At 37.7% G+C, this 15,616-nt stretch overlaps 1 protein-coding gene across 7 annotated transcripts in view; it reads right to left on the reverse strand.

Moving 5' to 3' along the window:
* CPEB3 (cytoplasmic polyadenylation element binding protein 3) overlaps positions 1-15,616 on the reverse strand; it is a 185,741-nt gene that overhangs the window by 80,883 nt on the left and 89,242 nt on the right. For 5 of the 7 annotated variants that reach the window (XM_032432500.1, XM_032432501.1, XM_032432503.1 and 2 more), the window contains one exon: positions 5,410-5,433. The exons of the other annotated variants lie outside the window; for them this stretch is intronic. In XM_032432500.1, the coding sequence (XP_032288391.1) occupies positions 5,410-5,433 (24 nt within the window). The remainder of the gene's footprint in view (positions 1-5,409; positions 5,434-15,616) is intronic. 7 annotated transcript variants of the gene reach the window in all.

Raw genomic sequence — 15,616 nt, forward strand, 5'->3', positions numbered from 1 at the left:
GTGTTCCCTCTCTCACTGTGTCTCTCTCTGTCAAATAAATAAATAAAATCTTTAAAAAAAAAAAAAAAAACATTCTAAGGGGGGAAAAAAAGAGGGAAAATATGAAACAAGATTGGCAAAAATGAAGCTAACTGATGAGTAGATAGTTCAATCAACTATTCTATTTTTGTGTATGTTTGAAAATTCCCACAATAAAAATTCTTCTTTAAGGATACCTGTCGGGGGGCGCCTGGGTGGCTCAGTCGTTAAGCGTCTGCCTTCGGCTCAGGTCATGATCCCAGGGTCCTGGGATCGAGCCCCGCATCGGGCTCCCTGCTCCGCGGGAAGCCTGCTTCTCCCTCCCCCACTCCCCCTGCTTGTGTTCCCTCTCTCGCTGTGTCTCTCTCTGTCAAATAAATAAATAAAATCTTTAAAAAAATAAAGATACCTGTCGGGCGCCTGGGTGGCTCAGTTGGTTAAGCGTTTGCCTTCAGCTCAGGTCATGATCCCAGGGTCCTGGGATCGAGTCCCACATCAGGCTCCCTGCTCAGCAGGAGGCCTGCTTCTCCCTCTCCCTCTGCCCCTCCCTACTGTTTGTGCTCTCTCTCTGCTCTGTCTTGCTCTCTCAAATAAAGAAAATCTTTAAAAAATAAATAAATAAAAATAAAGATACCTGTCTATCCATCTTTTGGGTTTCAGTTTAAATAATATTTTTTCAGAGAAAACCATCCTAGGTTAGAGGGAACCCTCCTAGTTTTCTTGCCTAGTACTTTTCATAGTTACAGAGTATGGAAATGTTTGTTTCACTTATTGTCTCTCTCCTACTAGAATGAACACTCTATAGGGAGACAGAACACATCTAGAGTCTAGCACAGCATCTGACCCAACAGTAAGCACACAAACTCTTAATGAATGAAATTAGGGTAGACAGCCCAGAACCCCTCCATCATTGTTTAAGACCCTCCCTGACCAACTTCTTGCAAAAACAAAAAACTGTGATCTTATTCCCCCCCATTTCCTGTGCTCAAATTCCCATATTACTATAAGGAGTAACATTTCAGATATTATAACCATGAACAGTCAGAAATTTCTTCAGCTGTCCATGTTCACTGAGGGACCAACCATTCTTTTAGTCAAGAAAGCTCATGTAACTGGGTTTGAATTAACAGAATGACATGTTTGTACCATGGTCTCCTCCCTTGGGAAGGCTTTTGGCACAAAGACCCAAGTTCAACTTGGCACAGAAGTTTGTTTCATTGGATATTTTGAACCTTTGTTATTAACTAAGATTAATATATCGTATCATGTCAATAGGTTTTTATGGATTAGATATACACAGAAGTATATTTTACAATAGTAACTCCAATCCAACAGTAACTCCAATAGTAAAGTAACTGATCATTCTTTGTATTTGCTCATTTACATTGTTTACAAAGATCTTTTATATTTTCCTTGCTGCTTTTTAAGCAACTCTGTTAAACATCAAGAGCACTAGCACAGCCAACATGGCTACTTATGAACAGAAGTCTCCCAGAGACCTTAAGAGCTCATGTCAAATGAAAAACACAACATATATTTTAATCAGGTGTGAAATGTGTAGGCAAAGTTCTTGTAGGACGCTATCCGTTAGACCAGTTTCTAACGGGTCAGCAGTTATACAGGAAGGCACATACCAAAGCTTGTGAAAGTCAAAATACTCCAGAAATAAAATGATAAAATTATTTGGAGTCACTTCGATTCCGTAAGGGAATATGGGAAGAGAAATCAATGTTTCTCTAAAGGAACATATCTTTAAAATAAAAGTGGGTATAATAGGAAATATACTTGGATATTTAAATACTTTATATACAATCACTCATTTTCAAGTTCAATTCTTACACATCTAATTCTGCTTCCCTACTACTGTTTCAACTACACTACTAGAAGAGCTTAGTTTGCCAAGTCTATCCTTCAATACTTGTATCCCCAGCTAAGCCTTCAGCTGATGTCCAGGTTCTCTCCTGTTTTCGTTACTTGATCATGAAACCCTCTTTCGAGAAAGCCTGATCTATCTCTGTCTAGGAGTCTGCCCTTTTGTTTCAAAAACCATTCATTAGGGCAGCACAGACCATTTCATTGCAAATTTCTCCTCTCCAGCTGGCCCACAATGCATATACTCAGGGACATATGCTCCAAGCATCTGGTCATGCCAATCTCACCTTGAAGGTTTCTTTTAAGTTGAATCATATACCTGGAGGGGCCTCCTTCCCACTCCTCTTCTATTATCCAAATAGTTCCTGAAATTCTACCTGTTCCAGGAAGCTTTTCCAGGTTTATCAGGAGAGGTGAAAGATTCCACTGGCCTAGTCCTTACTGACAGATCTCAAAACTGTCACGGGTAAGTCCCTTTGCTTTCTAGTCCTAAAATATTTACCAACATGTATATGTAATGTATAGAATATGAGTTACAGGTAATTCTTAATAATAAAGTAACATACATAAGCAAGTTCAGTTTTTTAATTTTTTATTTAAATTCCAGCCAAGATCACTTTTTATGCCTTTTTGGGAAAGTCTAAGCTTTGTTTGGAGCAAAGAAGTCAAGCAATAATATAATCCCTGATTACACAAATAAATGAGCATGAGGAAATCTGCCAGTTCATCAAATTTATACTATGTAGCAGTGGCCCAGAATGAGTATGCTTTAGGAAATGAGAGTAGATACGAGGTACCCCTATTCCATCTCACATGCTATGTCACCACATTTAAGGAAGATGAATTCTTTTTCAGCTTTGGGAATAGAAGACTTAAAAGCATGGAACAAAAATTTTCTATCTGTTCTTTTATCATTACAAAAAGTCAACTTTCAGTCATTTAATGTTCTCGCTCTCTCACACACACACTCTCTCTCTCATCATTATCTTCTTTATCTACAATTACTGAACTGCAGACTTACAGAGAGCAGGGACCAAGTCATTCTAGGCCATGTTTAGCTTAACACTTGATGCAAAGATGACCATGCTTGTGAAAACAATTAAATCAAACTTTACAAATAAACAGGGGCAAGGTAACATGGAAACAGGAAGAGTAATTTTTTCAGGCACTTAGAAATTATAGGTGATCTTAATATTCTTGATGTCTGGTACTTAATATACATGATTTGTAAAAATAAAATAATTTTTAAAAATACGATGCCAAACTCTGGTCTGCATAGATGTAGGATGTTACTTCAAAAACAATCCTCAACAATAAACATCTAATAAGTGCTAATTATATGTAGGTCACAGTGTTAGGCTCAAAAGATACAACTGTGCTGAAGAATCAGAGCACACAGAAAAAACAAGAGGAATGTAAGGCAGTAGAAGCAGAGGTAAACATTGCTTGCAAGGCCACTGGGCAAGGCTTCATTGGCGAGATAAAGCTTAAATTTGGCTTAAATGCATGAACTAAGGATAGGCCTTAGATAAGTAAATGAAAGGAAGGGAGGACAGTATGTGCAACAGCCAGACTGTGGTAAAGTACAGAGACTAGTTAGGGGACTGTGAGGTGGGGAAAATGGAGATGATGAGGCTGGTGAAACGGAGAAGCCAGATGATGGGGGTCCTTAATGGAGGAGGATGACATGGACTAAGTGGTGTTTCAGAAAGAAAGAAACAATAGAAGTGAAAAACAATAGAAATGAAAAGGGAAGGGTGAGGCCCGAGACACTAGAGGAAAAATTTTGACAAGATGTGGTAACTGATCAGTGTGTAAGAATTGGAGAGGCTACTCTCTGCTATCTACCTTCCAGACGGTATCCATTTTCTCTGTAAAATTGTCCATTCCTTATTCCTTCCCGAGAGTGATCAATTTTCTAGCAACATGAAAAATTATATGTATAGTACAAAATGATTTCCAGTAATATAATTGTTTATACTTTCAATTTAAAAACAATAAGGTTAAAAATATTAAATGGTATTTATTTCCATAGCTAAAAAACAGTCAACTACACAAATGTTTTTCTTCACCATGATTTGAAAACGAAACTGACTATGTGATTCCACCATGAAAGAAGTTTTGAGTAGTAACTTGAATACATATTAGGTTCTGCCAATTTTCATCCATTCAACAAATATTTACTGTGGAATAAATAATAAAATACTATGAATTTGGGGCACCTGGGTGGCTCAGTTGGTTAAGCGTCCAACTCTTGGTTGTGACTCAGGTCATGATCTCAGGATTGTCAGATTGAGCCCCATGTCAGTCTCTGCGCTCAGTACAGAGTCTGCTTATCGCTCTCTCCCTCCCCCTCTGCCCCTTCCCCCACTCTCTCTCAAATAAATATAAATAAAAATAAAATCTTAAAAAAAAAAAAGAAATGAAAGCGAGTACTTTCAAAGCAACTTATATTTTTGGAATGCTTTTAGTGTACATGAATAGGTTTTCCTCTCCCATTTTTCACACTATAACTTCACTAACACTCTTAAAGTTGGACAAGATTGGTTTTGTTACCTCATAATTTACAGATGATGATACCAGACAGAAGTAATAAAGCAGTGATTACAACCTAGGTCTTTGACCCTAAGTCTCATACTCCTTTGAAACACTACATTAGGCTTAGCCTACCTACTTCACAAAGTTATTTGAATGAATTACAGATATGGAAATGCTTTAGAAAAGTAACAGCATTACACAAATAAAAGCAACATTATTTTGTTTGGGTGTGATCAGGAGAGAATGCAAGTTTTATGGGGCTTAGAGCCTATACAAGTTGGGGATCCACTTCAAGAAAAAGAACACGGGGCGCCTGGGTGGCTCAGTCGTTAAGCGTCTGCCTTCGGCTCAGGTCATGATCCCAGAATCCTGGGATCCAGCCCCGCATCGGGCTCCCTGCTCGCCGGGAAGCCTGCTTCTCCCTCTCCCACTCCCCCTGCTTGTGTTTCCTCTCTCGCTGTGTCTCTCTCTGTCAAATAAATAAATAAAATCTTAAAAAGAAAAGAAAAGAAAAAGAACATAAAGATAAGGTAAAGAACTTGGAGGGGGTCCCCTTGAAAGTGAGGGTCCCTGAAACTTAGGCTTCTTTAGCTTCAAGGTCAACCTACTAAGATCAAGAATTGCCCTCTAAAACCTAACTTTTGCCTTCTAAGTAGTATGAAAAAAACACTGCAGATAAAGGACAAAAATATATGTATGCTTGGCCTTTATTCTCTCAAGATCATTCATAATAAACCATGTAACAAAAATTTCCAGGTAGAAATAGTCTTTGCTATGTCTATATTAGGATTAAAAAAACAAACTACCAACTAACAACAAAAAATAACTATAATGAAAGTGATGTGAATTATTTTGCTAAAATAAGCTAGAACATCATACCATACAATAATTATTGTTTTACACACACACGGGTATAAACACGCACACACTCATATTTACTCACAATTTGGCAAGCAAAAGATCTCATTAAAAAAAATTTACCTCGTCTCCGCCCATAGCTCCTGGCTGCATGTAAACACAGAAGAAAACCATGGGTATCTGTATCAAATGGTGAATTTAGAAATAAAAAAATATTCACATAAACCTTTTCTAAGTATTTTCAGTATTAATTAATCTGGAGATACTGTTCAACTTGACGGCAGAGATATTATATTAAAAAAAAAAACCTTTATGAAGCACAAGTTAAAACACAATCTTAAAGAGAAATTCACCTGGATATGGCAGCCACAGGAAAAGATACAATGGGTGCTTAAGTGACACAGTTTTATAAGGATTTATATTGTGGTCCATTATCTATATCAGATATAGATAAATAGAGTTCTTTTAAATTTTTTTCTGATTTATAAATCTTCATTTGCACTATATATTACCATCAGACATCACTTTAAAGAAATTCCATTCATTCTAATTCAAAACTGTAGCATGTGGTGGTCATTCTGAATTTCTTCACACATGCGCGCACACACACCTACACACACACGCACCCCATAAGCAGAGTCCCCCGGAAACCACATAGAAATTTTACACACAATTAACTCTGGTTTTACAGAATACGTTTGTGTGAAAATTTCAGTGAAGCTTCTCACGATCTCCCCATTTACTTTCCAGACAGTATCACAGATAGGGAGAAAACAACATCTTTTCACCTAAGAAGTGAACTGAGAAAGTAGAAAGGGATTAAGGTACTAGGTACATCCAGGTCAGGTTGAAAAAGAGAGTGCTTTGAAGATTTCCTTCCCTTTCAAAACTCAAGGCCCACAGAACACATTATTACAACATTTAATAGAGCTAGACTATGGTATCATACACAAATTGCTAGGAGATCCTGTCATCTAAAGTAACTTTCAAAGTAGAAAGTTTTTCAAATTTGAAAACTCGAGGTCTATCAAATAAATGAGAACTTTATTTAATTCATTTTTTGAAGCATGACATGTTATAATATTAGCTCAACACAAATCAAAACAAAACAAAAAACAAAGATAATTTGTGGTGACATATGCAGTATAAGGTAGTACTAAAGAAAACTATTTCTCTCCTAGAAAAAGAATTCAGACTTTTCAGCTGGAAAGTTGAAATACCAGTTGGCCAATCTCATCTTCTGCTAGTTCCCTTTTTTCTTCAGACATCATACCCTCACCTACATACATTTGGCCTCTTCACTTTCCCATTACATAAATAGTAAAAAGGATTTTCCAGTTCAAGCCCTACTTTCTCCCTAACTCCTTCCATCACTATAACTCTCAATTTAAAAAAACACAATCCCTTCTGAATTTACATAGCACTACTGTTTACATCACTTACAAAAGGAACGTATTACAAAAAAAAAATTAAGGGGCGCCTGGGTGGCTCAGTTGGTTAAGCGTCTGCCTTCAGCTCAGGTCATGATCTCAGGGTCCTGGGATTGAGCCCCATGTCGGGCTCCCTGCTCGGCGGGGAATCTGCTTCTCCCTCTCCCGCTCCCCGTGCTTGTGCTCTCTCGCTCTCTCAAATAAATAAATAAATAAATCTTAAAAAAACAAAAAGCAAAAAAAAAAATTAAGGAACCTCTATACTTTTCATTATGTAGAACCTGGAATTAATCTCCCCATAGAATATATAATAAATGGTAGTTAGTTTCCTAGTTTGGCCCCCAAAAAGCTTACTTCATTTATAATAATATGGGTGAGTTGATACTAATAGCCAACACTTAAAAAGAGATTAAGTATGTGGGCCCCTGGGTGGCTCAGTCAGTTGAGCATCCAACTCTTGATTTCAAGCTCAGGTCATGTTGGGCTCTGCACTCAGGACTGAGTCTGCTTGGATTCTCTCCCTCTGCCCCTACCCCTGCTTGAGCTTTCTCTCTCTCTCTCAAATAAATAAATAAAATCCTTTTAAAAAGAGAGAGATTAAGTATGTTTTGATATAATACCATTATTTCTTTGTCCTTTCCCCCATCCCCATGCCCAATGATGTCATGTTGCCCAACACCCCCACCTCAAACCTTTAGAGAAGGAAATAAAACATTCTGTATTTCAAAGTTACTCATTTCTCTCCCAAACAACAAATTCCCATTCTTTCATTATATCTGATTTCTGGCCAGATGCTCAATGAAAAAGAATCTGATTAAAATACTAAGGTACAAATGACTCATCAGACCTTAACACCCCTAAAAGATAAATGACAATGCTGTTCACTCGAGTCTTCAACTGGCAAGTTTTCAGGTAATAGAGAACATGAAGTGAATAGATCTAGTCTGGGGGGTGAGAAGGAGCATCCTGAGTTGGGGAGGTGGGTAAGACTTGCAAAAGACATTCTTGGGAGTTTTAGTCAAAGCTTCCTTAAATAGTTCATGATTTTTATGGATTTTTTTTTCTTTTTCCATTTCTAATCAAATACAGTAAATTGGCTCACACTGGCCTGGTGACTGATATGGGGGCAAGATAACATATGGAATAGGCAGCCAATTTAAAGTGATGACGTGAGATGCTTCAGTTGGCTTTCATCATGCATTGTGGAATTTAATTATGTGCTACCCTGGTTCTATTTTCAGTATTTTATCTATGATCCCTATGGTGATTATTATTATAGCAGCTACCACTTAATGAGTACTTGCTATGTACCAGAACAGTTCAATGCTTCACATGTATTAATGCCATTTAATAGACCCGATAACTTTATGACATAAGAATTCTTATTAGCTTCTTCTTAATAGATGAAGAAAATGGGACACAGAATTAAGTAACTTGCCTAAAATCTTACAGCAAGGAAGTGGTGGACTTGGAATATGAATCTAAGCACTCTGGCTCCAGAGTTCACACTTGTAACCACCTCACTGTACTGTTAAATTCCTAGAGGGCAAGGTCAATATCTTGTATTCCTTTTAATATCCTCTCATGCACCTAGTAGAATGCTCTGTACCAACCTGGTATTCAACAAATATAGGTTGTTAGCTGAGTGTGTAATCAAAGGAAGGATTAATACATGCCTTGATGGCCTTTAGGATGTATGCCACCTCTGCTGGTGATTAAAAATTTGCTCATATGAAGGCCACTTGCGAATAGACTAATTAGAGTCAAACTCTTCCCTAAGGGAAGGGTAATGAAATGAACTCCATGGAGAGAAATTTGGGAGCAAAAAGTAGTGCTTTCCCTTGAGAACAAATATGACTTTTAAACAAAAATACTGGACACATAAACTTATATGAGTCGGTACAAAATGATCCCACATAAAAAAAGGGGAAGCAAATATGACTAATTCCACCTGCATAATATATCTTATGCTAGTATAGATTTATACCAGATATAAGAAGATATGGTATACTTTCAAAATCCTAAGTAGTTCCTCCAAGAACTTTAATTCTTCTTTGTCAACCATCATCATCATTACAGATAAAATTCTTTTTACCATTTCATATGTATTACTTTTAGAACTCACAAAAAAGTACATTTAATTTTTAGAAGTCATGGTAATGGTTACCCTTGGCTAGGGGTATTAACCAGAATAACTCTGAGCGGGGGTTCTGGGGTGTTGCTAATGTTTTGGTCTTGATCTAGGTGGTACTGGTTACATGGGTGTGTTCAACTTGTAATAATACATCAAGTTATATATACTTATAATTTGTGCATTGTTTGGTATGTATGTTACAGTTCAATAAAGAACAAAATACCACAAACATTTTAGATTGTTTCACTAAGATAAAAGGTTATAAAGTTAATGTAGAAAATCCATAATGCTAACATTTTATAGTCTTTAAATCATAAATCTGAATAATTTAAAATTGAAAGCATTAAAGATTTTTCATCCATCACAATAAATATAAAAAGGTACATGTACTTTACAATGGGATATGCCAGAGTTATTCTAAAAATAAGTCTACATGATCAATGACTAGTACATTATGAATGGTACTTTCACTTAAATGTTATGGTTTATTAGGCATATGAGGCAACAAAATAAAATGGATCATCTCTTACTCTTTATGACTTGGCTTGCACTGGGTATTAAATGGCTACACTCATACATGTGATTCCCCAAGAGCATGTTATGATCTGATTTTAAAATCTAAACTAATTCTTCAGCTACATGGATTCACCCAAGTTTGCTAAAGTTGCTCTAAGCAAAGTAACAACATAAACAGATTCCACCACAGAGGCTCAAAAATGACAGAGAGAGACAGAGAGGGGGTAGAGAGGGAAAGGGAAGAGGGACAGAGAAAGATCTCTATTCTATTGTGTATCAAAGTAGCATGCATCATTTCAGGAACTTAAGCAGATTTCCCTGGGATGCTGTACTGATGTAAAACAAATGAACAAGATATAAAGACCTTAGTACAACATTTTACTAACTGGCTTGGAAATATCGGTCAAGACTGTTAAAAGTCAACTGTAGGCACAAGTTGTTAATTACTTCCCTTGTAATAAAATGAGTTTCTTAAAAACACCTTATAAACTTGGGGCAGCTGGGTGGCACAGTCAGTTAAGTGTCTGACTCTTGATTTCCACTCAGGTCATGATCTCAGGGTTGTAGGATTGAGCCCCGCATCAGGCTCCACATGGGGCATGGAGCCTACTTAAGATTCTCTCTCCCTCTGCCCTTCCCCCCACCTCTCTCTCTTAAAAAAAAAAAACCTTATAAACTTATGTTTTGAATACCATTTCAGTATACAAAATTAAATTCTATTCAAACAGCTAAGCTTCCATCTAAGTATTAGTCACGCAAAATATTGCACCTAAGGGGCGCCTGAGTGGCTCAGTCAGTTAAGCGTCCGACTCTTGGTTTCAGCTCAGGTCATGATCTCAGGGTCATCAAGATCGAGCCCTGAGTTGGGCTCTGCACTCAGCGCAGAGTCTGCTTGAGATTCTTTCTCCCTCTACCTCTCTCTGGAAGGAAGGAGGGAAGAAAGGAAGGAAGGAAAGAAGGAAGGAAGGAAGGTCGGTCTTAAAAAAAATTCCACCTAAGATGGGTTAAGAGCTTAAAATTAGTACAAAAATACTCCCTTTCCCTAATTAGATTAATTCCCAAAGAGCAGGAGTAATGGAGTTTGTCCCATAAATGCTCCTCTTCTATCTTTGTCTTTATAATGGCAGGGAAGACACTTTTAGCCCAGTGATTCCCAAATCTGGCAAATTATAATTGAAAAGTGATCAATTTTTCCACAAATAATATGAACTTAGCGGGTAAAAATGATGCTTGAAAGGATGGGATACATTTTCAACTGTTATATTCACATAAAGTATTTGGATGTTTTAAAATCTCTTCTTCCTACCCTGCTCACTTTGACTCTTAATCCATTTTTCTCAGAAAAATCTTTCTATTCAATTTGCAAGCCTAAAAAGTAACACAAGCAACTATCATAATATACATTTTCAGATGGGTAAACTGAGGCCCAGAAAGGATGACTGGCTCCAGGCTGTTCAGCTACACAGAGCTGGGACTGAATCCAGGTCCACACTGGTTCTAAGGCATTTATTCTTTTTTTAAGCTGAGGTATTATTTACATTCAGTAAAACTCATCCCCTGTAAATGTACAGTTTGACTAATTTTGGTAATCATATATAGTCGTGTCACCACTGTGTTCTATCATACAGAACAGATCATCTTCCTAAAAAACTTCCTTGTGCCCCTTTGCTGTTGATCCCATCCCCCAACCTGTGGTCCCTAGCAAACATTAATCTGCTTTTTTAAAAAAAAAGATTTATTTATTTTATTTTAGAGGGAGAGAGAGAGCACAAGCAGGAGAGGGAGAGAGAATCTCAAGCAGACGCTACACTAAGTACAGAGCCAACGTGGGGCTCCAACTCACAACCCCGAGATCACGTCCTGAGCCGGAACCGAGAGTCAGTCGTTTAACCAACCCTGCCACCCAGGTGCCCCGCCCCTTAATCTGCTTTCTGTACTATAGTTTTGTTTGCCCCTTCCACAACTTCATATTAATAGAATCAATGTGTTTGACTTTCTTCAATGTTTTTGAGATTTATCCATGTTGTTACATGTGTTCATGTTTTGTTTCTCCTTATTACTGAGTAATATTCCACAGTATGGAAATACCACAATTTATCTATTCACCAGTTGTCATGGGTTAAAATGGGTACCCCCAAAATACATAGGCTGAAGCATCCCCAGTGTGATTTAGTTGGAGACAGGGTCTTTAAAGAGGTAATTAAGGTTAAATGAAGTCATAAGGGTAGAGCCCTAATCCAATAGAACTAGTGTCCTTATAAGAAGAGGAGATACCAGGAATGCTCAGGAACACAGAAAAGGCCAAGGAAGGTCACAGCAAGAAGGCAGCCGTCCGCCAGCCAAGGACAGAGGCCTCAGAAGCCAAACCTGCCAGCACCTTTATCTTGGACTTCCAGCCTCCAGACTGTGAGAAAATAAATTTCTGTTGTTTAAACCATCCAGCCTATGCTATTTGTTATGGCAGCCCTAGTAAAGTAATACACCAGTCCATGGACATTTGAAAAGCCCTTACTCGTAACTTAGCAAGACCAAAGAGCCAGTATTTCAAACCTCTAAAGTCCCTGAAAGTACTTAGAAATTCCCTTTAGAATTCCTACAACTTCATCATCCTTTAAGGAACTTCTCCAATTTTGTTTTGTTTTATTTTATTATTACTACCACACCACTATTGTTTTCTATTAATCATTACACTACTATTTCATGAATTAAAACCAGTATTTTTAATAGGCATTTTTGTGGATTGGTCAGAAAAATCTAATTGTCATTAATAATATATGAAACTATATCCTGCATCCTAAACAACTGAACTTTTGCAATGTTCTGCTTCACTGCTTACAAAATCTTATAGGAAACCTATAGATTTTAATCAATCTCACAAACAAAACAGGAATTCCTTCTTTAACCAACACAAAGGCATTCTACCTGGTTCAAGAGAATACCTTAAAATCAAGAGTTAAGATAAAAGACTAAGAAGACTCACTTCAGCCTCTTCCATTTTTTTTTAAAGCAGAACTCTCCTCCAAAAGCTGAACCCCAACAGATGTGAGATATTTGTTCCCCAAAGCATTACAAGGACCCAGAGCCCAACCTGTCATGTATCCTTCCCCACAGTGGCCTTTAAAGTACCTCCTTGGATGCTGGGGTTCCAGAGAACATGATTAGAAAACTAAGGATTTATACTCTATGGTAGGACCATTCTTACTAGGTAGAAAGTTCTTTCTAACATGTGCCTCACTACTATCCTTAACCACAGACCCTAGCCTAATCCCACTTTTATTTGAGGGTCATTGCTTTATCTCCTTTTGGTTTTCTCTTTTCTACAGAGAAAATATATTTAGCTACTCTTCATAAGAAATGGTTTTCCATAACCCATATCATCCTAAACATTCTCCTTTGGATAAACCTAATTTTCCAGTAAGACAACACTTGTCTTTCCCAAGCTTCTCATGAGAACATCCAAGACCCTTCACCATCCAAGTCCCCTAACCACCTTTCAGATTCTCATTCCTATTATTCTACAAATCAGACCCATATATTCCAGTCACACCAATTCAACCCACTCTTCCCACAGTATCAATATAATATAAGCACTTATCTGTTCAGCATAAGAATCTAGATATCCATGTCTTGACATCTATTCTTCACTGCCCCTAAGAAACCCCTAACCCCCTTGTCCATTTCCACCCACTATAATTTTTCTCCCATCTCATTAAAAATATAAGTTCAAGGCTTCTCTATACCATCTTGCAGTATCCATGCATACTCAGTATTAAGTTAGTTTCCAAAGTATATTTACCATATAGGTTACTTATAGAATCTCAATATATGATATGTTATCAAAGTAATCACTTTAGAATTTCTAAGCCCATTTCCTAAATTCCTCATGAAAGCAGAAAAAAATCAATCAAAATCTGTATGTCTAACAAGATCTCTCTGGAAATAAACCTCTGAAGAATCTCTGCATTATACTGCTATCTCTACTTGGAGAGAGTGGGCATCCACATCTACTCACATCAGGTGATGTCTATGCACCTTCACATCCGTAGCCTAATAGCATTCCACTGAGGGTAACTACCACCTTACTTTCAGCGGAACTTTATTAAATGATAGAATAACTGCCCCCCCCCCACCAAAAAAGGGAAGAAAATCAAGAAAAGTCCTGAGAATTCTAACCACATGCCAGAGTACTTTGTATTTTACACAGATCAATCTGTCCAAATCAGGTCAGGCCTACTATAGAGGTATGCACCCAAATATTTGGCATATGTTCTCAACAAACCATCTTCTCTGAACTACTATGTCAAAATCTGATGAGGTCTCTTCATACTTTATATATAAAAACTCAATTTCTAGACTGTTCAGGACAAACAATACTTGCTAATCCTACATTTTTGAACTCCAAACAATGTAGGGAATTATACAGAAAGAAGAAAGTGTGAATAAAATAGGTGCCAGTGTGCTCAGGAGTCTAATAAGAACCAAAAGCCCAGCCCCCTGGTCACTGTTCCTTGTGTCCTCCCCATGAACAAGGCTCTTCTCATGTGGGAAGGAGGGTTCTTTCATGGAAGAAAATTATGGAAAAGAAATAACTTGAGAATTTGGGAAGAGCTCCAGCAACATGGAATGCTGCTCATTCGCTTCACCCCTGCCCTGACCTCCCCAAAACAGCCTCCTTTTCTGACCTGGACTTGGGAAAACCTCAGAGAATAAAGGCAGAGCGTGCTTCAAGAGGGAAGAAAGAATAGAAGGGAATGCATAGCATAGTCCTTATGCTACTTGATTCCTTCATGCTCAGATAAAGACAGACTTAGCAAGGAGGAGTGGCACTGGATCTCCCAAGAGGTAATTTCTAATTGTTCTTTTCCATCCACCCCTTGTCCACTGCTCACAGCCAAGTTTCATCCCAAATCAATTAAATTACAGTCTCTGGCACAGTGTTCACAGGTATTTTCTATTTTTATTCCCTTGACTATATAGCTGGGATTAAGAATTACTGCTAACTCTTAAATTCCACATATAAGTGAAATCATATGGTATTTGTCTTTCTCTGACTGACTTGTTTTGCTTAGCATAATACCCTCTAGTTCTATCCATGTTGTTGCAAATGGCAAGATTCCATTCTTTTTGATGGCTGAGTAACATTCCATTGTGCATATACGTGTGTGTGTGTGTGTGTGTATCCCACATCTTCTCTATCCATTCATCTGTCGATGGCTATCTGGGCTCTCTCCATATTTTGGCTATTGTGGGCATTGCTGCTATAAACATTGGGGTGCATGTGCCCCTTCAAGTCACTATGTTTATATCCTTTGGATAAATACCCAGTAGTAAAACAGATGAACATAGGGGAAGGGAAGGAAAAATAAAATAAGATGAAAATTGAGAGGGAGGAAAACCATAAGAGACTCTTAACTCTAGAAAACAAACTGAGGGTTGCTGGAAGGGAGGTGGGTGGGGGGATGAGGTAACTGGGTGATGGCCATTAAGGACAGCATGTGATATAATGAGCACTGGGTGGTATATGCAACTGATGAATCACTAAATTCTACCTATGAAACTAATTAGAAAAGAAAAAGAATTACTGCTAACTCAAAAAGGAAAAAAGGGGGACTAGGGGGAAAAGAGGGAAGAAGCAGAGCCTAGCATTTGTTAGGTGTGTATTTCTTGCCAGGTCTGGTAACAGAAGCATTGCACACTTGACCTTACTGTTTGTAAAGAAGGGGTTAATAACTCCATTTAAAATTAAAAAAACAGAGATAACTTGTCTAAGTTCACAAAGCAAATAAGTGATGGATCCGGGATTTACATTCATATCTGTTTGGCCCCCCAAACTTCATTATTTCCACTTATATTAGGGGGAAAACCCCCTTTAGTTAGATAACAAAGGTATAAGTATGCAGAGGGTAACAGAGAAGGCAAAGTTTCACCTACTTAACTTTACCTAGGGATCACCTGTATACCAAGTTTTTGTTCAAGTCTCAGACTCCCTGTCTGCACATACGAAAGGCCTGAGTGGAAGGGTGGTTAAAATTCCTGCCGTTGACAAGGAAGACTATGTTCTGGAAGTAAAACTGATCACTTTTGGAAATGCACTCATTCTCCACAATCAATAAAGTATTATTTAGCTAATGTTACTAAAGAAGCTAAATGAAACCTAAGTGATTTTTGGAAAATCCAAAAGAGTAGAAGTCACACTAGATTAAGGGGCTGGTTGGCAGAATCATCTTTTATGTCTAAGCCATAGATGACT

Source organism: Phoca vitulina, unplaced genomic scaffold (genome assembly GCF_004348235.1).
Source record: "Phoca vitulina isolate PV1807 unplaced genomic scaffold, GSC_HSeal_1.0 scaffold48, whole genome shotgun sequence".
Lineage (NCBI taxonomy): Eukaryota > Metazoa > Chordata > Mammalia > Carnivora > Phocidae > Phoca > Phoca vitulina.